General features: G+C 46.7%; 1 protein-coding gene across 1 annotated transcript in view; it reads left to right on the top strand.

Annotated features, from left to right (window-relative positions):
• The window catches only part of LOC143961698 (C-type lectin domain family 10 member A-like), a 113,689-nt gene that overhangs the window by 23,105 nt on the left and 63,201 nt on the right, over positions 1-27,383 (top strand). Inside the window, exons 2-3 of the mRNA XM_077471018.1 lie at positions 17,224-17,302; positions 24,680-24,790. Of these exons, the coding sequence (XP_077327144.1) occupies positions 17,254-17,302; positions 24,680-24,790 (160 nt within the window). The 5' untranslated portion in view covers positions 17,224-17,253. The remainder of the gene's footprint in view (positions 1-17,223; positions 17,303-24,679; positions 24,791-27,383) is intronic.

The raw sequence follows: 27,383 nt of genomic DNA, 5'->3' as shown, positions 1-27,383 counted from the left end.
CCCTACTGACACAGTCCATTGCCCTACTGACACAGTCCATTGCCCTACTGACACAGTCCATTGCCCTACTGACACAGTCCATTGCCCTACTGACACAGCCCACTGCCCTACTGACACCGCCCACTGCCCTACTGACACCGCACACTGCCCTACTGACACCGCCCACTGCCCTACTGACATCGTCCACTGCCCTACTGACACCGTCCACTGCTCTACTGATACCATCCACTGCCCTACTGGCTGACAGTGTCCAATTTTAAGGTAGGCTAGTTTCATATTTTAACTGACATTTCTTTTATTAATCGAATCATATTAGAGTGTAGTACAAAAAAATTGCAGTACGCCGTGAAAGTGTTCGGGTTTGGCTTGAAGAAAAGGTGGCAACCCTAAGTCCAGAGGAGCTCTGCCTTCTCCTTGGTCAACATCACAAGAAACATCTCCTGCGTTCCTGTTTAAAAACTGGCTTTACTGACATCCCTTCTGGCTCCAGATCCTGCTTTCTGTTCCATTACTTTGATCCCTGACTTCTGGCTTGGCTGACTATCCATTCTGGTTACTGAACTTTAGCTATGTTTTGACTACGTTTGTTCTTTTTACTTTTATTACTAAACAAGTGTGATTTAACTGTACTTCTGTCTCGGTCTGATTTAATGGTTTCTGAAACTCCCCCTGAATCACACTGCTGCCTTATACACACAATGCTTCAGCTCTTTGCCCCCTCCCCCCAGATCACACTGCTGCCTTATACACATAATGCTCTGACTCTCTACCCCCCCCCCCCCCCCCCGATCACACTGCTGCCTTATTCACACAATGCACCAGATCTCGGCCCCCTCCCCCTGGATCACACTGCAGACTTATTCACGCAATGCTCCGGCTCTCTGCCCCCTCCCTCCCAGATCACACTTCTGCCTTATTCACACAATGCTCTGGCTCTTTGTACCCCTCCCCCTGGATCACACTGCTGCCTTATACACACAATGCTCTGGCTCTTTGTACCCCTCCCCCTGGAATACACTGCTGCCTTATACACACAATGGTCTGGCTCTCTGCCCCCTCCCCCTGGATCACACTGCAGCTTTATACACATAATTCTCCGGCTCTCTGCCCCCTCCCCTGGATCACACTGCTGACTTATACACACAATGGTCCGGCTCTCTGCCCCCCTCTCCCTGGATCACACTTCTGCCTTATACTCCTCACTGGATCTCACCTACTTATCCAGCTATGTTCTTAAGCTCAGTGATCCCTCCCATATTCTGACCAGCGCTGCCATTAGAAGGCCCCTTCTTCACCCCCCCACTCTCTGTACTACTCACGGTGCCTCCCTCTGAGTTAACAGGAGCTGGAACTACAGAGGAGGCATCCGGTAACAATGCATGCTGACAGTCCATAGAGAACAACATTAGAAACAACATTTGGATGGTATACATCTGCCACATTGTTGATTTGCGGCAGAACCCCTGAGGACCACCAAAATTTTCTCGTGGACTGTCAGTGGTTCACGAACTACTGGTTGGGAATCGCTGGTCTAGAGCATATGTTGAGTCCAGGGGGATTATGCCATGGACCTTCGACCAGTAAGGCTGGAGAATCGGGCATGACCACCAGATGTGTAAGGCCGCGTACACACGCGGGGACTGTTCGCCCAACTTTGTCCGTCAAACAGTCCGCTCAAAATTAGCATGGACGGACTTGTCCACACACGACGAACGAACAGTTAGCTGAAACCGTGCGCGATGACGTGAACGGCACGTACGACGGGACGGAAAATACAACGTCCTATACACTGCATTACAACTTTCGGCGTGTAAATCCTTTCTGAGCATGCGCGGAACTTAGTTTGACGAACAAGCCTACACACGAGGGGACTGTTCGCTGAAACCAAGTTTCAGCGGACAGTTTTTTGGAAATTCCGAAAAACCTTGTTCAGCAAACTGTTCGCTGAAACTGTCCGCTGAAAGCCCACACACGGGCGGACTGTCCGCCGAAACACTGTTCAGCGGACAAAGTTGGGCGAACAGTCCCCGCGTGTGTACGCGGCCTTAGAGTGTGCCAGGCTCTTTGGCGCATCTCCAACATAGGTTTGCCGAGCCTTTGTGTGCATTAGTGAAGATATGTTATCACGTCTCCAGAGATAAATCTTTTGCAGCGTTTTTTCCCCAAGCCTAACAAGCTTTACCGGCGTCATTTTTAGAGGTCACATATGGATAATGTTATTTTGTTTTCATTTTAAATATTTTGGAGGTTTGGTATTGTATATTTTATCTATAATTTGCCAACTCGCATTCCTGGTTTTCCATAATTCACAGGAGTTTCAGATTTTATATGTGTATCTAGGATGGTGTTACTGTAGGGTCATGGTGTAGAGAAGAGAAGGTAAGGGATTTTTATGTATTTTCTTTTTTTTTTTTTTTTTCATCTTTTGATGAAAGTATTTAGGAAAAGCTACGTACTTTATGTTTAAGTCCTTGTAATTAGCTTATGCGGTTATTTTATAAGGTTTTCAGTATATTTATACTGGTATATTTTTAGTTGTTACTAAATATTGGATATCTAACAGTACAGCATTAAAAGATTTAGATTTGTTTTATTATAATGTAGTCTGAAAAAAAATGAAAAAAAATGGGGAGCACGTGTGTTAACCACTTCAGCCTCGGACCAATAAATACCTTAAGGACCAGAGGTGTTTTTGCAATTTCGCACTGCGCTGCTTTAACTGGTAATTGCGCGGTCATGCAATATTGCACCCAAACGAAATTTGCGTCCTTTTCTTCCCACAAATAGAGCTTTCTTTTGATGGTATTTGATTGCCTCTGCGATTTTTATTTTTTGCGATATAAATGGAAAAAGAGCGAAAATTTTGAAAAAAAATGATATTTTCTTCTTTTTGTTATAAGAAAAATCGAATAAACTAAATTTTAGTCATACATTGAGGGCAAAATTTATTCAGCCACATGTCTTTAGTAAAAAAAATGTCAATAAGCGTATATTTTTTGGTTTGCGCAAAAGTTATAGCGTCTACAAACTAGAGTACATTTTCTGGAATTTACACAGCTTTTAATTTATGACTGCCTATCTCATTTCTTGAGGTGCTAAAATGGCAGGGCAGTACAAACCCCCCCCAAATGACCCCATTTTGGAAAGTAGACACCCCAAGGAAACTGCTGATGGGTATGTTGAGCCCATTGAATATTTATTTTTTTTGTCCTAAGGGATTGAATAATGACAAAAAAAAAAAAAAAAAAAAAAAAAGTACAAAAAGTTGTCACTAAATGATATATTGCTCACACATGCCATGGTTATATGTGGAATTGCACCCCAAAATATATTCCGCTACTTCTCCCGAGTACGGGGATACCACATGTGTGGGACTTTTTGGGAGTATAGTCGCGCACGGCATCCCGAAAACCAATCACCACCTTCAGGATTTCTAAGGGTGCAAATTTTTGATTTTACCCCTCACTACCTATCACAGTTTCGAAGGCCATAAAAAGCCAAAATAGCACAAAACCCCCCAAAATGACCCCATTTTGGAAAGTAGACACCCCAAGCTATTTACTGAGAGGCATGTTGAGTCCATGGAATATTTTATATTTTGCCACAAGTTGCGGGAATATTACAAACTTTTTTTTTTTTGCACAAAGTTGTCACTAAATGATATATTGCTCACACATGCTATGGGCATATGTGAAATGACACCCCAAAATACATTCTGCTGCTTCTCCTGAGTACAGGGATACCACATGTGTGGGACTTTTTGGGAGCCTAGCCGCGTACGGGACCCCGAAATCCAAGCACCGCCTTCAGGATTTCTAAGGGCATAATTTTTTTATTTTACTCCTCACTACCTATCACTACCTATCACAGTTTTGACGGCCATAAAATGCCAAGATGGCACAAAACCCCCCCAAATGACCCCATTTTGGAAAGTAGACACCCCAAGGAAACTGCTGATGGGTATGTTGAGCCCATTGAATATTTATTTTTTTTGTCCTAAGGGATTGAATAATGACTAAAAAAAAAAAAAAAAAAAAATGTACAAAAAGTTGTCACTAAATGATATATTGCTCACACATGCCATGGTTATATGTGGAATTGCACCCCAAAATATATTCCGCTACTTCTCCCGAGTACGGGGATACCACATGTGTGGGACTTTTTGGGAGTATAGTCGCGCACGGCATCCCGAAAACCAATCACCACCTTCAGGATTTCTAAGGGTGCAAATTTTTGATTTTACCCCTCACTACCTATCACAGTTTCGAAGGCCATAAAAAGCCAAAATAGCACAAAACCCCCCAAAATGACCCCATTTTGGAAAGTAGACACCCCAAGCTATTTACTGAGAGGCATGTTGAGTCCATGGAATATTTTATATTTTGCCACAAGTTGCGGGAATATTACAAACTTTTTTTTTTTTTGCACAAAGTTGTCACTAAATGATATATTGCTCACACATGCTATGGGCATATGTGAAATGACACCCCAAAATACATTCTGCTGCTTCTCCTGAGTACAGGGATACCACATGTGTGGGACTTTTTGGGAGCCTAGCCGCGTACGGGACCCCGAAATCCAAGCACCGCCTTCAGGATTTCTAAGGGCATAATTTTTTTATTTTACTCCTCACTACCTATCACTACCTATCACAGTTTTGACGGCCATAAAATGCCAAGATGGCACAAAACCCCCCCCAAATGACCCCATTTTGGAAAGTAGACACCCCAAGGAAACTGCTGATGGGTATGTTGAGCCCATTGAATATTTATTTTTTTTGTCCTAAGGGATTGAATAATGACTAAAAAAAAAAAAAAATGTACAAAAAGTTGTCACTAAATGATATATTGCTCACACATGCCATGGTTATATGTGGAATTGCACCCCAAAATATATTCCGCTACTTCTCCCGAGTACGGGGATACCACATGTGTGGGACTTTTTGGGAGTATAGTCGCGCACGGCATCCCGAAAACCAATCACCACCTTCAGGATTTCTAAGGGTGCAAATTTTTGATTTTACCCCTCACTACCTATCACAGTTTCGAAGGCCATAAAAAGCCAAAATAGCACAAAACCCCCCAAAATGACCCCATTTTGGAAAGTAGACACCCCAAGCTATTTACTGAGAGGCATGTTGAGTCCATGGAATATTTTATATTTTGCCACAAGTTGCGGGAATATTACAAACTTTTTTTTTTTTGCACAAAGTAGTCACTAAATGATATATTGCTCACACATGCTATGGTTATATGTGGAATTGCACCCCAAAATATATTCGGCTACTTCTCCCGAGTATGGGGATACCACATGTGTGGGACTTTTTGGGAGTCTAGTCGCGTACGGCACCCCGAAAACCAATCACCACCTTCAGGATTTCTAAGGGTGCAAAGGCCATAAAATGCCAAAATAGCACAAAATCCCCCCAAATTACCCCATTTTGGAAAGTAGACACCCCAAGCTATTTACTGAGAGTCATGTTGTCTGAACGAAAAAAAAGAGATTGATCGGTGGGTATGCCCACCATTAGATACCTCCCTTCATCCACCCACTTCTAATGATGGACATACATGCACCATTTATATATGCCGAAGCATGGGGGCATCCTCCCGCAAAAAAGTTATGCCGCGTACATACGTTCAAACTTTTCCATGGGCAAGCCCCCTGTCGGAATTTTGACCGTATGTACGCGGCATTAGGAGCAAAATCACTCCTCCACCCCTTATGCCCCCATGCTTCGGCATATATGCTCTTTTTTAACTGTGGTGGTGAAATCACCGCCTACAGCACTGGAGTCACGGCTTTATGTATCGTGGGAGCAAACGCTGTTGCTGTCAAGATAAATAAATCCGCGCTGCAGCTGAATGGCGTACCTGCTAAGCAAATTATGGTTAACGTTAAAACAAAGTAACATCCCAGTAAAACCTTACCATACCATACCTGCAAAGCAATTGCCAAAAAAAACAGTAAAAAATAAAACATTTTTTAACACAACCTGTGCCTAAAATATATATATGCCGAAGCATGGGGGCATCCTCCCGCAAAAAAGTTATGCCGCGTACATACGTTCAAACTTTTCCATGGGCAAGCCCCCTGTCGGAATTTTGACCGTATGTACGCGGCATTAGGAGCAAAATCACTCCTCCACCCCTTATGCCCCCATGCTTCGGCATATATGCTCTTTTTTAACTGTGGTGGTGAAATCACCGCCTACAGCACTGGAGTCACGGCTTTATGTATAGTGGGAGCAAACGCTGTTGCTGTCAAGATAAATAAATCCGCGCTGCAGCTGAATGGCGTACCTGCTAAGCAAATTATGGTTAACGTTAAAACAAAGTAACATCCCAGTAAAACCTTACCATACCATACCTGCAAAGCAATTGCCAAAAAAAACAGTAAAAAATAAAACATTTTTTAACACAACCTGTGCCTAAAATATATATATGCCGAAGCATGGGGGCATCCTCCCGCAAAAAAGTTATGCTGCGTACATACGTTCAAACTTTTCCACGGGCAAGCCCTCCGTCGGAATTTTGACCGTATGTACGCGGCATTAGGAGCAAAATCGCTCCTCCACCCCTTATGCCCCCATGCTTCGGCATATATGCTCTTTTTTAACTGTGGTGGTGAAATCACCTCCTACAGCACTGGAGTCGCGGCTTTATGTATCGTGGGAGCAAACGCTGTTGCTGTCAAGATAAATAAATCCACGCTGCAGCTGAATGGCGTACCTGAAAACATGAAAAATGGTTAACAATAACACAGTAAACAGTAAAGTATAAAAAATTTGAGAGAAGAGAGAGAGAGAGAGAGAGAGAGAGAGAGAGAGAACAATAAAACGACAACTATTTTTGGTTTTTATATTTTATATTTTTTTTGGTTTTTTTATTTTACTTTTTTTTTTTTTTTTTTTTTTTTATACACTTTTTTTTGAACTGTAAACTGTAACTGTAACGGTTCGGGTCTCTCAAAATGCGATGGCATCTTGGGAGACCCTGTGTTAGTGTGCCTAGCCTGTGAAATGCTGTACCCTACGCTAATACTTCACTAGTGTGTGGTAGCGTTCAAAACACTCACCCTGACAAAGACCAGGCTGGCCAGGACAGCGTGGACAATAAGAACGGGTGTCACGCCTATATCCGCGCTTGCTACAGACACGACATCTTTTTTGGGGGGCTCGTTGGGTAGGGGTACTCGGGAGGACATAAGAATAATGCCTCTCATACAGCCGGCTTACTGCATTTGGTTGGGAATGGTGAGGTACAGAACCGTCTGGAAACAGAAGCTCTGTGACAACCTCTCTTTGGAAGAAAAGAAAGGTTAATGTTCCGCCTGAAGCTTTGTATAGCACAAAAGCATTCAGCAAAGCCAATTGAAATAAGTAAGCAGACACTTTTTTGTACCAGCGTCTGGTCTTACGGGAAGTTAGATACGGCGCTAACATCTGGTCATTGAGGTCCACCCCTCCCATATTTTTGTTATATTCGTGGACACAGAGGGGTTTCTCCACAATACCAGTCGCCGTAGAAATTTGGACCGTCGTGTCTGCATGAAGGGAGGTAAGAACGAAAACATTCTTATTATGCCTCCACTTCATAGCGAGCAAATTATTACACCGATAGCAGGCTCTCTCCCCCAGCCTAAGACGGGAATCTACAAGCCGCTGGGGAAAGCCCCGGCGATTAGGTCGCACGGTGCCACATGCTCCAATCTGATTATCAAATAAATGACTAAACAGTGGCACGCTGGTGTAATAGTTGTCCACGTACAAGTGGTACCCCTTTCCGAATAAGGGTGACACCAATTTCCACACTATCTTGCCAGCGCTTCCTATGTAATCAGGGCAGTTCTCCGGCTCTACGTAACTATCTTTACCCTCATAAACCATAAAGCTCCATGCATAGCCTGTGGCCCTGTCACAGCACTTATAGAGCTTGACCCCGTACCTGGTACGCTTGTTGGGAATGTACTGTTTGAATGACAAGCGACCAGTAAACTTAACCAGGGACTCATCAACGCAGACAACTTTTTGGGGAATAAACAAGTCTGCAAAACGTTGGTTGAAGTGGTTTATGAGGGGCCGAATTTTGTAGAGCCGATCGTATTCAGGGTCTCCACGTGGACGACAAAGTTCATTGTCACTGAAGTGCAAGAACCGCAAGATCTGCTCGTATCGTGCCCTGGGCATGGAGTTAGAGAACAGGGGCATGTGGTCAGCCGGATGCGTGGACCAATAAGCCCGCATCCGCATAAATTTGTGTGTGCCCATGTTGAGGGAAAGGCCCAGAAACGACTTAAATTCGGAAACCGTAACTGGTTTCCAATCTCTGGCAAGAGACGGCAACTGGGGATTAGCGGCGATGCGTTGACCAGCATATAAATTGGTTTGGTCCACAATAGATCTATAGAGATCTTCCGTGAGATACAGAGAATAAAAATCGAGTGGCGTAAAATCATCTGTATCCACCTGAATACCGGGTTGGGCAGTGAATGGGGGAAGTACGGGTTCTGCAGAAGTGGTGGGCACCCAATTGGGATAGGCGAATTCTGCAGGAAGGGCACTATGGGTACGACGGGCCTGTCTTTGTCTTCTTCTTCTTGGTGGCAGCGGGACACTACTTGTGCTTGCCACCTCGCCAGCTTGAACTGCACTTATGGGACTCGCCACGTCACCACGTGATACTGCAGTGCTGGATGTACGCCCAGGGTGTACTAGGCCGCTGGTGCTTGCCAGTTCACCAAAAGGATGAGCGGCGCTAGTACTGGCTCTATACTCCATACGAGGGACTTCCGGTTCCTGCACCTCAACAACATCAGAAAATCGGGGCCGGGTACGCCTGACAATAGCAGGGACCTCTTCTTCGTCGTCAGAGCTATCTGACATGGAGGCGCTGTCCTCTACAGGTTCGTATTCTGAGCCTGATTCTGACAGATCAGTGTCTTCCTCTTCACTATCTGTCATGCTCAGAAACGTGTAGGCCTCTTCACTAGTGTACCTTCGCTTTGCCATTTTGGGCTCTAAATTTAGGGGTACAGTAGTGAGACTCACAGGTAAAAAAGCACCTAGCCTGTCAGCGACTGTATAAAACGCTACCAAAAAAAACTGTTAGCGATCGCAGGGATCAGGCCTGACTCTGCGAACGCTGCAGTTATGTGTGTTGTGTTTTGTAAGTGACAGTGATCGATCGATACTGCACTTGGGTGGGCTGGGCTGGGCTGGGCTGGGCAGAGGGGCAAAACGCAGGTGCTAGCAGGTATCTGGGCTGATCCTGCTAACAATGCGTTTTTTTAGAACCCTAAATTGCTGGGCACGCTAGTATAGATCTGATCAGATCAGATATTGATCTGTTCGGATACTATACCACTAAGGGAGGTGTATGCTTTGCGCGTGGGTGTTAGCGGTGCTGGCACTAACCTAGCACTGCCTGGGGCGACGCAGACCCTTTCTGACCCTAAAACCAAATTTATATCACCCGCCGGGTGATCAGGGGGTTAAACCTTTATTAGGTAATAAATGGCGGGTGCCCTGATGCTATAAAAAGCGAACTACCAAACCAGCGTCACCCGTAACACTTATACGGTGATCACTGGTGAAAGGGTTAACTAAGGGCAATCAGGGGTTAAAACCTTTATTGGGTATTTATATGGGGGTACCTGAAGCTTTATAAAAAGCTGACGGGGAACCTAAATAACTAAATAACTAACTGGCTAACCAGCGTCACCAGTGACACTTATGCAGCGATCGCTGGTGAAAGGGTTAACTCTAGGGGCAATCAAAGGGTTAAAACCTTTATTAGGTTATATATCGGGGTACCTAACGGTATAAAAACCTGGCGTTGAACCTAAAAAAAAACTAGCTTCCTAGCGGGACCAGTGACACTATTGCAGCGATCAGAAAAACGATCGCTTAGTGACACTGGTAAAAGAGGGTGAAAGGGTTAACTGGGAGGGCAATCAAAGGGTTAAACCTTTATTAGGGGGGGGTAGGGGGCTACCCTGGACCTAAAGGGGCCTAACACTAGCTGCCCTGACACTTTTTACAGTCACAACTGACACTAAATGTAGTGATCAATAAATAAATGAACACTGCATTAGTGACACTGTGACTGGGGGGGGGCTGGGGGCCGATCGGGGGGGTGATCGGGGGGTGACTGGGGTGAAATGTGTGCCTGTGTGTACCTATGTGTCAGTGGACTGTTGGTGCACTTACTTGCGTCTTCACTCCTCGCTGTCCGGTTCAAAAAGACCGCCACGAGGAGTGTGACATCACTTCCTCCTCCTGTGTTTACATTTTCACAGGGGAGGAAGTTCGTCACTGGCCAGGAGCGATCGAGAGGGGATGGGCGGAAACCAACGGCCATCCCCTCATCGCCGATCGCTCCGGCACCGAAAGGGACCGCCGTATCTAGCGGGAGGGGGTCCGATCGGACCCCCCACCCGCTAGAAGGCAATCACGTACATTTACGTGATTCTGCCTGCCTGTGCCATTGTGTTGACGTACATTGGCAATACGGCGGTCCCGAAGTGGTTAAGTTTGGTGTTATCCATATCCAATATTGATTGGACCCTGGGCAAACATTTTCTTGATTCCCCCCCCATGCAATTTTGCTCTCCACCATCCTGCACACCATGCAGTGGGGGGGGACCTATCAATAGACAGAAAACTGATGGGATCCTAGAACCCCTCAGTGGCAGTGCTGGGGGGGAGGGGAGGGTGTGATCAATGGAAATGCTGATTTATTTATTTTTTACCAACTACCAATATAAAGAGGAGTTTCAACGCTGGTCACTAATGTAGTAGGGCTTTACACTGGCCACCAATGTAGTAGGGCTTTACACTGGCCACCAATGTAGTAGGGGTTTACACTGGCCACCAATGTAGTAGGGGTTTACACTGGCCACCAATGTAGTAGGGAATACTGTGAATACTTTCCGGATGTACTGTACAGGGCAGCCATCAGAAATGTTGGGGCCCCTTACACAGCTTTAGGCCTGGGTACCCCGGGGCTTGACCACCCACATTCCTCAAGGCCCGCCCAATGGTCGTCCCACCGAATCCACCCACTGGCCATCCCCTGAGTCATTTGGTGCATCCAATTTTATTTTAACACTATTTTAATGCTGGACGTAGATGGGGATACATTGTGGAAAGGGATGTATGGTGGTGTATTGTGGAGAGGGATGGATGGATGGTACTGGGTGTGGATGGGGATGCATGGTGGAGAGGAATGGATGGATGGTGCTGAGAGGGGATTGGGATGCATGGTGCTGGACGTGGATGGGGATGCATTATGGAGAGGGATGGATGGATGGTGCTAGGTGGGGATGGGCTTGCAATGTGTAGAGGGATGGATGGATGGTGCTGGGTGGGGAAGCATTGTGGAGAGGGATGGATGGATGGTGTTGGATGGGGATGCATGGTGGAGAGCAATGGATGGTGCTGAGAGGGTATGAGGATGCATGGTGGAGAGGGATGGATGGTGCTGGACGTGGATGGGGATGCATTATGGAGAGGGATGGATGGATGGATGGTGCTGGATGGGGATGGGGATGCATAGTGGAGATGGATGGATGGTGCTGGGTGGGGATGGGGATGCATTGTGGAGAGGGATAAATGGATGGTGCTGGGTGGGGAAGCATTGTGGAGAGGGATGGATGGATGGTGCTGGGTGGGGATGGGAATGCGATGTAGAGAGGAATGGATGGATGGTACTGGGTGGGAATGGGGATGCATGGTGGAGAGGGATGGATGGTGCTGGACATGGATGGGGATGCATGGTGGAGAGGGATGGATGGATGGTGCTGGGTGGGGAAGCATTGTGGAGAGGGATGGATGGATGGTGCTGGTTGGGGATTGGGATGCAATGTGGAGAGGGATGGATGGTGCTGAGTGGGGATGGGGATGCATGGTGAAGATGGATGGATGGTGCTGGACGTGGATGGGGATGCATTATGGAGAGGGATGGATGGTGCTGGGTGGGGATGGGGATGCTTGGTGGAGAGGGATGGATGGTGCTGGGTGGGGATGGGGTTGCGATGTGGAGAGGGATGGAGGGATGGGGGTGGGGAAGCATTGTGGAGAGGGATGGATGGTGCTGGGTAGGGAAGCATGGTGGAGAGGGATGGATGGTGCTGGGTGGGGATGGGGATGCATGGTGGAGAGGGATGGATGGGGATGCATGGTGGAGAGGGATTGATGGATTAGGGTGGGGATGCATTGTGGAGATGGATGGATGGTGCTGAGTGGGGATGAGGATGCATGGTGGAGAGGGATGGATGGTCCTGGGTAGGGATGGGGATGCATGGTGGAGAGGGATGGATGGGGGTGGGGATGCATGGTGGAGAGGGATGGATGGATGGGGTGGGGATGCATGGTGGAGAGGGATGGATGGATGGGGGTGGGGATGCATGGTGGAGAGGGATGGATGGGGGTGGGGATGCATGGTGGAGAGGGATGGATGGATGGGGGTGGGGATGCATGGTGGAGAGGGATGGATGGTGCTGGGTGGGGATGAGTTACATAATTAAGAGGCTCTAAACAATGTAACTCATTTCCACCCCAGAGTCATCCTCATCCATTATCCACCATTCAACTCAATTGTGCCAGCTTGTTAGCACATGGGGCACAGCAGCACACACACAACTTTTGTTACTTACCCTCCATCCATGCAGTGCATGCACCTGATAAGGCTGGGTTACCGCACTGACGAGCTGACCACACCCCTTGACCTTGTCTCAGCCAATCAACTAAACTAACCCAGTAGCAGTCCTGCCATCATATACTGTCCGCCCCGTACTGAGCATGCGCAACGCATTTGGAGTAAGGAGCAGAAGAATCTTCTGAAAATCTCCGAAGATGAATGGCGCGTGCGCCGTGAGTGGAGGTGATAGCGCCACCATCCAAGCGGACATAGGGCTGGCAAAATTAGAAGGCCGCTTGCCACACTTCGGGCACGGCCTCGCTGCGCTCGGCTCTTTTATATTCCAACTCTATGTCCACTTGGATGGTGGGGCTAGAACCTGGACTCATGGCGCAGGCGCCGTTCATCTTCGGGTATTTTCGGAATCTGTGTGTGCTGTGTACTGCGCATGCGCAGTACACAGCGGACACTATCCAATGGGGAACTCTATATGATAGGCCATATCAGCAGGGAAGGAAGGGGAGCTAGTGCTGGCCGCGATCACCTGCTCAGGGGCTAGTTAGAAAGGCATTATTCCTGGTTATCTCTCGATTGATGAGCTATAGACAGGTGCAATTTGTTCCGTTCCAAATTCAGATTTCCTTTTAAAATTCGGCATATTCGTTCCTTCGGAATAATCCGAATTAAGGAAAGACCGTTTAACAAATTTTTTCGAAAACAAATTGATCAGCGATTTTTATTGTGACTGCGACATTATACATGTTGTACATTTTTGACACATTTTTGGAACCGTTGTCATTTATACAGCAATCAGTGCTATACAAATGTACTGATTCCTGTGTAAATGACACTGGCAGTGAAGCGGTTAACCACTAGGGGGCAGTGTGGGTGTTAAGTGTGTCCTAGGGGTGTGTTTCTAACTGTGAGGGAGGGGGGGGCGTAGCTACATGTGACACGTCACTGATCTCTGCTCCAATCACAGGGATCAGTGACACTGTCACTAGGCAGAACGGGGAAATGCTTGTTTGCATTATCATCTCCCCGTTCTTCCTCTCTGTGAGGTGATCACGGGAATCCCCGCGGCAATTGAGTCTGCGGGACCCGCAACCTGACTCACGGAGCTTGCCACGGGCGCACGCTCCCACCGGCCGCCTCTTAAAGGGCCACATACAGGTACGTCAGTTTGCCTGTATAAGCCATTCTGCCACCATATATATCGGCGTGAGGCGGTCGGCAAGCGGTTAAAGAAGAAAAAAATTAGAAAATTCAAAAAAGAACGAAAATCCAAAAATAAGAACGGAAATTCGGAAAGAACGAAAATTGTAAAATCTGAAAGAACACTCTATTACAATTAACCACTTCAGCCCCGGAAGTATTTACCGCCCTTAACCCTTTGCCGACCGGCTCACGCCGATATACGCCGGCAGAATGACGCATAGAGGCATACTAACGTACTTGTACATTACCCTTTAAAAGGCGCCATTGTGGGCATGCGTGTGCCCACGCGAGCTCCGTGACCGTGGGGTCCTGCATATTTAATGTCAGTGGGGATCCCCGCGATCGTCTCACGGTGAGGAAGAACGGGGGAAATGCTGATGTAAACAAGCACCTCCCCGTTCTGCCTAATGATAGGACACTGATCACCGCTCCCTGTGATCAGAAGCCATGATCGGTGCCGTGTCACACACAGCCCCCCCCCCCCACAGTTAGAGTCACTACCTTGGGGTATAATCTTTTTTTTTTTTTTTTTTCACATTTCAGGGGGTGGGGGAAGGGGGTGTGCAACATTTTTAAGGCTTGACGTGTTGGGTGTCTATTTACTCACCTTTTATGGCTTATTAACCACTTTCAGACCGGACCATTTTGCTGGTAAATGACCAGAGGTCTTTTTACACTTTGGCACTGCGCTGCTTTAACTGGTAATTGCGCGGTCATGCAATGTTGTACCCAAACAAAATTTGCGTCCTTTTCTTCCCACAAATAGAGCTTTCTTTTGATGGTATTTGATTGCCTCTGCGATTTTTATTTTTTGCGATATAAACGTAAAAAGACCGCAAATTTTGAAAAACAATGATATTTTCTACTTTTTGTTATTAGAAAAATCCAATAAACTCAATTTTAGTCATACATTTAGGCCAAAATGTATTCAGCCACATGTCTTTGGTAAAAAAAAAGTCAATAATTGTATATTTATTGGTTTGCGCAAAAGTTGTCACATCTACAAACTAAGGTACGTTTTCTGGAATTTACGCAGCTTTTAGTTTACGACTGCCTATCTCATTTCTTGAGGTGCTAAAATGGCAGGGCAGTACAAAACCCCCACAAATGACCCCATTTTGGAAAGTAGACCCCCTAAGGAAATTGATAAGAGGCATGTTGAGCCCATTGAATATTTTATTTTTTTGCCTCAAGCGATTGAATAATGACAAAAAAAAAAAATTTTTTTTTTTTTTTACACAAAGTTGTCACTAAATGATATATTGCTCACACATGCTATGGGCGTATGTGAAATGACACCCCAAAATAAATTCTGCTGCTTCTCCTGAGTACGGGGATACCACATATGTGGGACTTTTTGGGAGCCTAGCCGCGTACGGGGCCCCGAAAACCAAGCACCGCCTTCAGGCTTTCTAAGGGCGTAAATTTTTGAGTTCACTTCTCACTACCTATTACAGTTTTGAAGGCCATAAAATGCCAAGATGGCACAAAACCCCCACAAATGACCCCATTTTAGAAAGTAGACACCCCAAGCTATTTACTGAGAGGCATGTTGAGTTCATAGAATATTTTATATTTTGCCACAAGTTGCGGGAAAATTACAAACTTTTTTTTTTTTTTTTCACAAAGTTGTCACTAAATGATATATTGCTCACACATGCCATGGGCATATGTGAAATGACACCCCAAAATAAATTCTGCTGCTTCTCCTGAGTACGGGGATACCACATATGTGGGACTTTTTGGGAGCCTAGCCGCGTACGGGGCCCCGAAAACCAAGCACCGCCTTCAGGCTTTCTAAGGGCGTTACAGTTTTGAAGGCCATAAAATGCCAAGATGGCACAAACCCCCCCCAAATGACCCCATTTTGGAAAGTAGACACCCCTAAATTTAGGGGTACACTAGTGAGACTAGGTAATAAATGGCGGGTGCCCTGAAACTATAAAAAAATAACTAACCAACCAGCGTCACCTGTAACAGTTATATGGTGATCACTGGTGAAAGGGTTAACTAGGGGGCAATCAGGGGGCTTTATGCGGTAGTATATGGGGGTCCCTGGCGCTATAAAAAGCTGCGGCGAACCTAAATACCTACCTGCCTAACTAGCGTCACCTGTGACACTAATACAGCGATCAGAAAAACGATCGCTTATTAGGCTGGGTTCACACTGGAGCGATGCGGGAACGCCACGAATGCGCGGCGGGTTCCCGCATCGCATGCCTCCCGGCGGCAGTTCACACTGCCCTATGCGAACTGCTGGGAGTGTCAGTGAAATGTTACTGACACCCCCAGATCAGTTCGCATATCGCAGTGCGATCTGCAAACTCGGATCGCATGGTGTGAACACCCATGCGATCCGATTCTGCTGCGGGCCAAAAAAAGGGTCCCGTGCGAATTTGCGGCGGGTGCGGCGGGTGCGGCGAATGGCTGAACTCGAATCGCACAGAGATCGGATGTGATTTGCACTGCAGTGCGGTGCGAATCACATCCGTTCTCATAAACCGCTGCAATGTGAACCCAGCCTTAGTGACACTGGCGACGGGGGGTGATCACGGGGTTAAACCTTTATTGGGGGGGTTAGGGGGGTACATTAGAACTAAAGGGGGCTAACTCTAACTGCCCTAACAGTTATTACAGTCACAAATGACACCAATGCAAAAAAAAAAAAAAAAAAAAATGACATTGGTGTCACTGTGACTGGGGGGCAGGGGTAATTGGGGGGGTGATCGGGGGGTAAAGGGGGGGTGTGAGTGTGCCTGGCATGTTCTACTGTGTGTGTAGAGTGTTGGTGCAACTCACTGATCCGCTCTCCTCCGTGTCGGAACGAAAAATACCGACACGGAGGAGAGAATACATCACTTCCTCTCCTGTGTTTACATTACAGGAGAGGAAGTGATGTCACGGGGGATTTCCATTCGTCGAGAGCGATCGCGAGGGGGTGGCCATGAATGAATGGCCGCCCCCTCATCCCGGATCGCTCTCGAAGGAATGCCGACCGCCGCAGGCACCGGGGGGGGGCCCGATCGGGCCCCCCACCCGCGGGCAGGCAGGGACTTATATATACGCCCATATGCCTGCCCGTGCCATTCTGCCGACGTATATCGTCGTGCGGCGGTCGGCAAGTGGTTAAAAAAAAAATGGGCATTTTATTGTGTTTTGTGTGCACTAAAATGTAGCTAGTGTATGTTGTTTTTTTTCTTGAAAAATAGAGATTTTTATGAATATTTATGCAAATATCACGTGACATAAAACAGGAGCCTCCGCTTTCAGGAAAACATAATAATGTATAACCTGATCACATTGCCCGGATATTTTCCTGTGGGGTCCCCAGTATTTATATGAAGGTCTATGTTCTTCTTTTAAGGTGACCTTGTAAGGACAATACAAAGTCAATATGGATGATCTTGAAATACGGAGTATGAAGAATACAGAAAACGTCAAAGGTAAGTTATTATAATTTAGGGGTATACTCTTCATCCATTCTATAGCCCATCCCCCCCCCCATAGGAGCCGCTGGTGAATTGGGAACCCCCCCACCCTGCACAATCAGGCACACCCAACTTCCACATACTCGCATGAGGCAGAAAACAGTCCAGCAGATTTTTTTTTTATATATATTAGGGGTTAATAAACTTGGATGGGATGATTATGGGGCACTCATTAACCCCCTCTATACCGGGCACTTACACCCCCTTCCTGCCCAGGCCATTTTTCAGCTTTTAGCGCTCTCACACTTTGAATGACAATTGCCGCGGTCGTGCTACACTGTACCCATAGGATATTTTTTAAATTTTCTTCACACAAAATAGAGCTTTGTTTTGGTGGTATTTAATCACTGCTGGGTTTTTTACTAAAAAAAAAAAAAAAAAAATAAAAGGCCAAAAATTTAGAAATAAATAAAATAATGTTTTTAAAATTTTTGTCTGTAAATTTTGTAAATAAGTAATTTTTCTCCTTTACTGATTTGCGCTGATGAGGCTGCACTGATGGGCACTGATTAGGTGGCACTGATGAGCACTGATAGGTGGCACTGATGGGCACCGATAGGCAGCATGGATAGGTGGCACTGATGAGCACTGATTAGCTGGCACTGATGAGGAGGCACTAATGTGGCACTGATGAGCACTGATAGGTGGCACTGATAGACAGCACTGATAGGTGGCACTGGTAGGCACCGATAGTCGGCACAGATAGGTGGCACTGATAGGTGGGCAGATAGGTGGCATGGATAGGTGGCACTGATAGGTGGCACCGCTGGGCATGGATAGGCGGCAGTGATAGGCGACACTGATAGGGGGCACTGATAGGCGGCATGGATAGGCTGCACTAATGGATACTGATTCGGTGGCACTGATGAGCACTGACAGGTGGCACTGATAGACTGCACTGATGGGCACTGATTAGCTGGCACTGATGAGGAGGCACTAATATGTGGCACTGAGGCAGCATGGATAGGTGGCACTGATGAGCACTGATAGGTGGGCAGATAGGTATCATGGATAGGCGGCGCTGATAGGTGGCACCCCTGGGCATGGCTAGGCGGCAGTGATAGGCAACACTGATGGGAATTGATAGGTGGCACTGGTAGGCACCCATAGGCGGCACAGATAGGTGGCACTGATGAGCACTGATAGGTGGGCATATAGGTGGCACGGATAGGTGGCACCAATGGGCATGGCTAGGCGGCAGTGATAGGCGACACTGATGGGCACTGATGGAGGGCAATGATAGGCGGCATGGATAGGCTTCACTAATGGATACTGATTAGGTGGCACTGATGAGAAGGCACTAATGTGTGGCACTGATGAGCACTGATAGGTGGCACTGATAGATGGCACTGATGGGCACTGATAGGTGGCACTGGTAGGCACTGAAAGGCAGCACAGATAGGTGGCACTGATGGGCATTGATGAGTGGCACTGATGGATGACACTGATGGGCATTGATGGGCAGCATTGATGGGCAGCACTGATAGGCGGCACTAATAATCAGCACTGTCTGGCATCGCTAATGGGCACTGATTGGTGGCACTTGTGGGCACTGGTGGACACTGATTGCTGGCACTGGTGGGCACTGATTGCTGGCACTGGTGGGTACTGGTGGGCATTGATTGCTGGCACGTTTTCTGCCCCAGCGCAAGATCGGCCGTCCTGGGACAACGTTATATGATGTTGTCCCAGGACGAGAGCTACTTTTGCCCCTCTGCCCCTCCGTCACTTGATGGTGAGTGGGCGGACATGTGGTTAAGTCAGATTAAGCAAAAGCCCTTTACTGGGCTCACTGGCCCCTTTGGTGTGCAGAGAAAACGTCCCAGTGTCCAACTAACCTTCCTATGGCTACTGATCCCAGCACCACCTCTTCTGACACTGCCAGCCCGCCAGGCTGCAGCTGCCCCTTTCACTATCACCCCTGGCTACTTCCCACAGTCCACCTCCACTGCCTCACTCAGCATCCACCTGTGACAGACCTAGCTGGGACCGAGGCTCTTGGAGGGGACAGAATGCGAGCCTCTTGCCTTGTGATTATGTGCCCTGGCATTTGGGGGAACAGTGCTCTTTGTGAGCTGTATGCCTGGGGACCCCTGAGGTGGTGTTACTTGGATTCAGGTCCATGTCCTCCCGAAGACACACAGACTCTGGATATGTAAATGCCATGTTAGCAATAGACTGAATCACACTATTGGGACACAAACTCTTAGATGCTAATGTCATCACCTCCAGCCACCTGTCTGTCTTGTATAATGTAAATGAGTCTAGTCTGGCTTGACACAGATTCTAAAGAGTATTTCACCTATTGTTGTTTTGTTGTTTGTGCTAATTAACCTCCTCCCGCCCGCCCTATAGCCGAATGACGGCCTTAGAGCGGGCGGCTTCCTTCGCCTGGCCGTCCCTGGACGGCCTGGTGTTTACTTCCGCAATGCGCGCCGCCGGGGGCGCGCATCGCGGAAGTATTGTATTTGCCGTGCCTCCCGGAGACAGGCAAATACAGATCGCCGTGAACGGCCAATCAAAGCGGCCGTTCACAGCGCGATCGCAGCTGCCAATGGGAGATGATCTCATATGTAAACATATGAGATCATCTCCCATTGCCGTGTCTCTCCCTCCTCACACAGAGTCAGCGTGTGAGGAGGGAGAGCGATCTATGTGTCAGCCCCAGTGCCAGTGTCAGCCCCAGTGCCAGTGCTATCTGTCAGCCCAGTGCCATCTGTCAGCCCAGTGCCATCTGTCAGCCCAGTGCCATCTGCCAGTAGTGCCAGTGCCGCCAGTGCCACCTGCCAGCCCCAGTGCCGTCAGCCCCAGTGCCGTCAGCCCCAGTGCCGCCAGCGCCAGTGCCACCTGCCAGCGCCAGTGCCGCCCGTCAGCCCCAGTGCTGCCCGTCAGCCCCAGTGCCGCCCGTCAGCCCCAGTGCCGCCCGTCAGCCCCAGTGCCGTCAGTGCCGTCAGCCCCAGTGCCGTCAGTGCCGTCAGCCCCAGTGCCGTCAGTGCCGTCAGCCCCAGTGCCGCCAGTGCCGTCAGCCCCAGTGCCACCTGCCAGTGCCACCTGCCAGCACCAGTGCCACCTGCCAGTGCCACCTGCCAGTGCCATCCGTCAGCCCCAGTGCCGTCAGCTCCAGTGCTGCCAGTGCCAGCGCCAGTGCCACCTGCCAGCGCCAGTGCCACCTGCCAGTGCCAGTGCAATCGTCAGCCCCAGTTCCAGTGCCGCCATTGCCACCTGCCAGTGCCACCTGCCACCACCAGTGCCGCCAGTGCCAGTCCTGCCAGTGCCACTTGCTAGTGCCACCTGCCAGTGCCACCCGCCAGCGCCAGTGCCACCCGCCAGCGCCAGTGCCATCCGTCAGCCCCAGTGCCGTCAGCCCCAGTGCCGCCAGCCCCAGTACCAGTGCCACGTGCCAGTGCCACCTGCCAATGCCAGTTCCACCTGCCAGCGCCAGTGCCACCTGCCAGCGCCAGTGCCACCTGCCAGCGCCAGTGCCATCCGTCAGCCCCAGTGCCACCTGCCAGTGCCAGCGCCACCTGCCAGCGCCAGTGCCATCTGCCAGCCGCAGTGCCATCTGCCAGCCCCATTTGCCAGAGCAATTAGCCAGAGCAAATAGCCAGCACCATCTGCCAGTGCCATCTGCCAGTGCCAGCCCCAGTGCCAGCCCCAGCGACATCTGCCAGCGACATCTGCCAGCGACATCTGCCAGCCCCATCTGCCAGCCCCATCTGCCAGCCCCATCTGTCAGCCCCATCTGCCTCCAGTGCCATCTGCCTCCAGTGCCATCTGCCTCCAGTGCCATCTGTCAGTGCCACGTGTCGTCAGTGCCACGTGGGGTCACTTTGTGGGCATTTCCATTGTCCTGGTGCTCCAGGGCCTTCAAAACTGTAATAGGTGGTTGAGAAATAAGATGTGTAATTTATGCTCCTAGAACGCCTGATGGTGCTATTTCAATATTGGGCCTCTGTATGTGGTCAGGCTGTGTAAAAGTCTCACACATTTGGTATCGTTATACTCAGGAGGAGTAGTAGAACGTATTTTGGGGTGTCATTTTTGCTATGTACATGCTATGTGTTGGAAATATCTTATAAATGGACAACTTTGCGTAAAAAAAATGCGTTTTCATTTTTTTTCCACATTTTCCCAAAACTTCTGGAAAAAAAATGAACCATTCAAACGACTCATTATGCCTCATAGATTATACGTTGGGGTGTTAGCTTTCCAAAATGGGGTCACTTTGTGGGCATTTCCATTGTCCTGGTGCTCCAGGGCCTTCAAAACTGTAATAGGTGGTTGAGAAATTAAATGTGTAATTTATGCTCCTAGAACGCCTGATGGTGCTATTTCAATATTGGGCCTCTGTATGTGGCCAGGCTGTGTAAAAGTCTCACACATTTGGTATCGTAATACTCGGAAGGAGTAGCAGAACGTATTTTGGGGTGTCATTTGTGGTATACACATGCCATGTGAGAGAAATAACCTATTACATTGAAAATTTTGTGAGAAAAAAAAAATCTTAATTTTGCAAAGAATTGTGGGAAAAAGATGACAACATCAAAAACCTCACCATGCATCTTAGTAAATACCTTGGAATGTCTACTTTCAAAAAAGGGGTCATTTGGGGGGTATTTGTACTTTCCTGACTTGTTCGGGTCGCAAGAAATGAGATAGGCCACCAGTACATCAGGTGTGATCAATTTTGTGCGATTCACACCACAGATTGTAGACTCTCTAACTTTCACAAAAGACCAAATAATATCCACTAATTTGGGTTATTTTTACCAAAGATATGTAGCAGTATAAATTGTGGCCAAAATTTATGAAAAAAAAATTATAATTTGCAAAATTTTATCACAGAAACAAAGAAATATGCGTTTTTTTTCAAAATTTTCGGTCTTTTTTCATTTATAGCGCAAAAAATAAAAACCCCAGAGGTGATCAAATACCACCAAAAGAAAGCTCTATTTGTGGGAAAAAAAGGACACAAAATTAATTTGGGTACAGTGTTGCATGACTGAGTAATTGTCATTGAAATTGTGAGAGCACCAAAAGCTGAAAATTGGTCTGGTCAGGAAGGGTGTTTAAGTGCCCAGTAAGCAAGTGGTTAAACTGCAATTGAATTGTTAGTGAGCTAGGAGCCGAAAAGTCTTATCCCTCAGTCAACTAGTCTGAGTGTTGATTTAGATAGTTAGCTCATGCTAATTAGGATAGGTTTTAGTCACCCCGCTGTATATATTTTGTGGGAGATCACAAATAAAGGTCATTCCTGATGTCCTCCAAGACTGGTGTCGTCTAGTTCTTGGGGGTTCCTATAGCCAGATCCATTGGACTTGTGTTCCAGGACTTAGGAAGTGGTATACTGACGGAAGCACTCAATCGGAGTGTGTGGGATCGGTTCCGTCACACCACCCATCTGTCTTCTCCCTGGAGATCTCTCTGACGTGTTACCTGGTCCCTGCTGTCCTCACTCCTGTTCCTGTGCCTCTGGAAACGACTCCTCGTCGTGTCTTGAGAGGATTCCTCCAACACCCGAGCCAAAGGCCAGAGGTCACACCGCCCAGACAAGAGGACTATCCTCAAGGGACACCAACAGTCTCCTCACTGCTCTATCTCCATCTTCCACCTGACTGCACACCGCCCCTGCCGGCCTGACTCTGAGTATTTAAGAGGGGCCTACCCCCAGCCAGCCCATTTTGCTGGGGATTGGCTGGGGCCCTCCTGAATACTCCTACCCCCCCATTCTTCTGGAAGCTTCTCCAAGGTTACAGCAAGTAGGGGAAGGTAGGAGAGGCGCTGCCCGATAAGTCATCCAGCCTCCCTGGATCACTAACCCTGACCCAGATTCAGTCCAGGTTTGGCTGCCTGTCAAGTCAAGCAATTACCTACACTACAAAAAAAAAACTATTTAAATTTCTAGCACACAAGAAGGTGCTACACATTATAGACAGACCCGAGTCTCCATTTATAGGACATACTGTATGTCTAATAATACTGCTATACTGGATCTATAAACCAGATCAACCAATCAGATACCACCTCTTATTATATCTGTATAGAGGTAATAACAGCCAGCATCTCATTGGTTGTCATGCTTCAGTATATATTTCACACATAATTACAATATATTTGATATCATTTAATGAAATATATGTTTTACTAGCATGCCATATCGATACACTATATTACCAAAAGTATTGGGACACCTGCCTTTACACACACATGAATTTTAATGGCATCCCAGTCTTAGTCCGTAGGGTTCAATATTGAGTTGGCTCACCCTTTGCATATAACAGCTTCAACTCTTCTGAGAAGGCCGTCCACAAGGTTTAGGAGTGTGTCTATGGGAATGTTTGACCATTCTTCCAGAAGCGCATTTATGAGGTCAGGCACTGATGTTGGACGAGAAGGCCTGGCTCGCAGTTTCCGCTCTAATTCATCCCAAATGTGATCTATCAGGTTGAGGTCAGGACTCTGTGCAGGCCAGTCAAGTTCCTCTATCCCAAACTCACTCATCCATGTCTTTATGGACCTTGCTTTGTGCACTGGTGCGTAGTCATGTTGGAACAGAAAGGGGCCATCACCAAACTGTTCCCACAATGTTGGGATCATGAAATTGTCCAAAACTTCTTGGTATGCTGACGCCTTAAGAGTTCCCTTTATTGGAACTAAGGGGCCAACCCCTGAAAAACAACCCCCACACCATAATCCCCTCTCAACCAAATGATTGCACACCAGTGCACAAAGCAAAGTCCATAAAGACATGGACGAGTGAGTTTGGGGTGGAGGAACTTGACTGGCCTGCACAGAGTTCTGACATCAACCCGATAGAACACCTTTGGGATGAATTAAAGTGGAGACTGCGAGCCAAGCCTTCTCTTCCAACATCAGTACCTGACCTCACAAGTGCACTTCTGGATGAATGGTCCAACATCCCCATAGACACACTCCTAAACCTTGTGGACGGCCTTCCCAAGGAGTTGAAGCCGTTATAGCTACAAAGGGTGGGCCAACTCAATATGGAACCCTACGGACTAAGACCGGGATGCCATTAAAGTTCATGTGCGTGTAAAGGCAGGTGTCCCAATCCTTTTGGTGATATAGTGTGTATACAGTTATAGTAGATAAGAGTAGGTTATTATATGGTCTAATAGTGAATTCTAGTGGAAGATATAGGATACAGCAGATTATCACATCAATGTCATAGTCACCCAATATAAGAGATTTGGTGGAGCACACAGATGATCCGAGATGAATATAAAATGTCTTTATGTGAGATAAGAATTCTGGAGGATTATTATACTGGCTGATACAGGCAGGATTATTCACTATCCTCTCTGTCTGTAGAGATTCCGGCTGCCAGGAGTACAAAGTACCGGGTGATACTGATCCTGGGGGTCCTCCTAATAGTGGCCTTCCTTGTTGTGGTCATCCTCACCGGTCTCCTCTTCACTTACTGTGAGTATCTCTATTATAACCATCATTTATGTTGACTCAGTTATTGTAAAATGTTGCAACACTTATAATATTTTTAGTCTTCTTTGGCAATTCCATATCAGTAGTTCGATAGCCAGGCTGACTTATAAACAAAGTGGGAAGAATGGCACACCTCATTCACACTCACACACAAGTCTTCTATCTCTGGGTTCTCACAAGATAAGAATTACAAACGTCTATCTCGGTGGTACAGGGATCCAGTCACGGTACACAAAATGTATCCCCAATTAGACATGTGCACTGACAAAAAATTGGTTAATTTTCGTTTTAGTTTCATTCGTTTTTTTTGCTTTTTTCAGAAATTCGGAAAATCGAAAATTCGGAAATTCAAACATTCGAAAATTTGAAAATTCTGAAATTTCGGGAATATTCACACTTCAATTTTTAGGATTTCCAAATTTAGAATTTTTGGATTTCCAAATTTCAGGATCTCTGAATTTTCGGATTTTCAGAATTCCAAATTTTCGGATTTTCGGAACTCCGAATTTTCAGATTTTCGGAATTCGGGAATTCAAACATTTGAAAGTCCAAAAATGTGAAAATCTGAAAATAAGAAAGAAAATCAGTTTAATTAATTACTAACTATTAAATTAGTGAGTACGAATTTATCCGAAGTTACAAATTATCTGAAATAACGAATGCCACATCTAAACAAATGGAATGGAACAAATTAATAATAAATAATTAATAATAATAAAACGGTTTTATTATTATTTTTAGATTGTTACATTCCATTTGGTTCGATGCGGCATTTGTTATTTCAGATAATTCGTAATTTCGGATAAATTTGTATTCGTTATGTTCACAGACAAATTTGAAAGGGAATTCCAATACCTATAATTTAATAGTTATTTAATATTTAGAATTAAACATATTTTCTTTATATTTTTCTGATTTTCGAATTTTTTAATTTCCTTCAGAAAACTTCTGAAAATTCGGAATTACAAAAATCCGAAATTCGTAAATCCAAAATTCGGAAATCCGAAAATTGGAAATTCTAAAATCTGAAATTTCGAAATTCGTAAATTCATAAATTTGGAAATTTTGGAAATTCGTAATTTTGCAAATTTGGAAATTCGGAAATTCGGAAATTTTGGAAATTGAAAAATTTGGAAATTCGGAATGAACAAATTTGTCAAAATTCGTTAAACGAATTGGGAACTAAACGAATTGCACATGTCTATCCCCGATACTTTGGATGTTTGCTGGAGCTGTCACAGAAGACCTCCATGTGTGGTGGGAATCTGACCGAGTTCGCCCTTTCTGAAACCAGGTTTTTGACATGTGCAATGATATATATAATGTCTCTCTTGTTCCCTCTCCTAAGGTGCCCCTCCTATCCATCCTACAGGCCCAATTAATTATCATAAAAATGTCTTATCAGTTTCCTTCTATCTGCAGCCCATCATGTCATAACGCAGCATTGGAAAACAGAAGTCACCCCCTCCCCACCAACAGCAGATGGATAGTAGGGATGAGCCGGATGTCCGAGTGTTCGCCTGTTCACCGAACAGCGAACAATATGCAGTGTTTGGGGCAAATTCCAAAGCTGTCGCAACACCGTTAAAGTCTATGAGACACTAACTTGAAAAATCAGGGACATACTAAAACATTTAATGTGAAAAGTGCCTAAACCTCAATCAATTGCCCTGAAACTTTGCACATCCTAAGTTTTTACCTTTCCAAACCCATCCAAGAAGTTTCATGCGATTCAGTGTTCCACAAGGCAAACTAGGGACATTAAGCTTGTTTTTTGGGGAGCTTAATGTGGCTTTATGTACAAAAAAGACCTTAAATGTCCCCCAAACTTCACATAATATTATGAAAATGTCAGCTCATTTGGTTAATCACACCAAAAGTTATTCCCGTTAAGCTATATTTTACAATGCTAAAACATTTAATGTGAAAATGGCTTAATGTAGCTTAACGTGTAATAAAGTGCCTAAACCTAAATCAATTGCCCTGAAACTTTGCACAGGCTACGATCTCAACTTCTCAAACCTATCCAAGAAGTTTCCTGTTCCACAAGGTAAACTAGGGATATTAAGCTTGTTTTTTGGGGAGCTTAATGTGGCTTAACCACTTGAGGACCGCCGTATTGCCATTGTACGTCAGCACAATGGCACAGGCAGGCATAATCACGTACATCTACGTGATTGCCTTCCAGCGGGTGGGGGGTCCGATCGGACCCCCTCCCGCTGGTTACGGCGGTCCGATTCGGTCCAGGAGCGCTCCGTGATGAGGGGATGGCCGTTGGTTTTCGGCCACCCCCTCTGGATCGCTCCTGGCCAATGAGAAGCTTCCTCCCCTGTGTATTGTTTACACAGGAAGGAGGAAGTGATGTCATTCTCCTCGGGGCGGTCTTTTTGACCGGACTACGAGGAGAACAGTAAAAGTAAGTGTGCACCAACACTACACTGACATGTAGGTACACACAGGCACACAAACCCCCCCCGATCCCCCCCCGATCGCCCCCCGCCCCCCCTCCCCCCCCAGTCACAGTGTCACTGATTGCATTGATCATTTCTTTACTGATCAATGCATTCAGTGTCAG

The sequence above is a fragment of the Lithobates pipiens genome, unplaced genomic scaffold (genome assembly GCF_037356315.1).
Source record: "Lithobates pipiens isolate NorthernLeopardFrog02 unplaced genomic scaffold, aLitPip1_a1.2 Scaffold_8, whole genome shotgun sequence".
NCBI classification, from domain to species: Eukaryota; Metazoa; Chordata; class Amphibia; order Anura; family Ranidae; genus Lithobates; species Lithobates pipiens.
The sequence above is the reverse complement of the archived record's forward strand: the minus strand, read 5'-3'. Positions and strand labels throughout refer to the sequence as shown.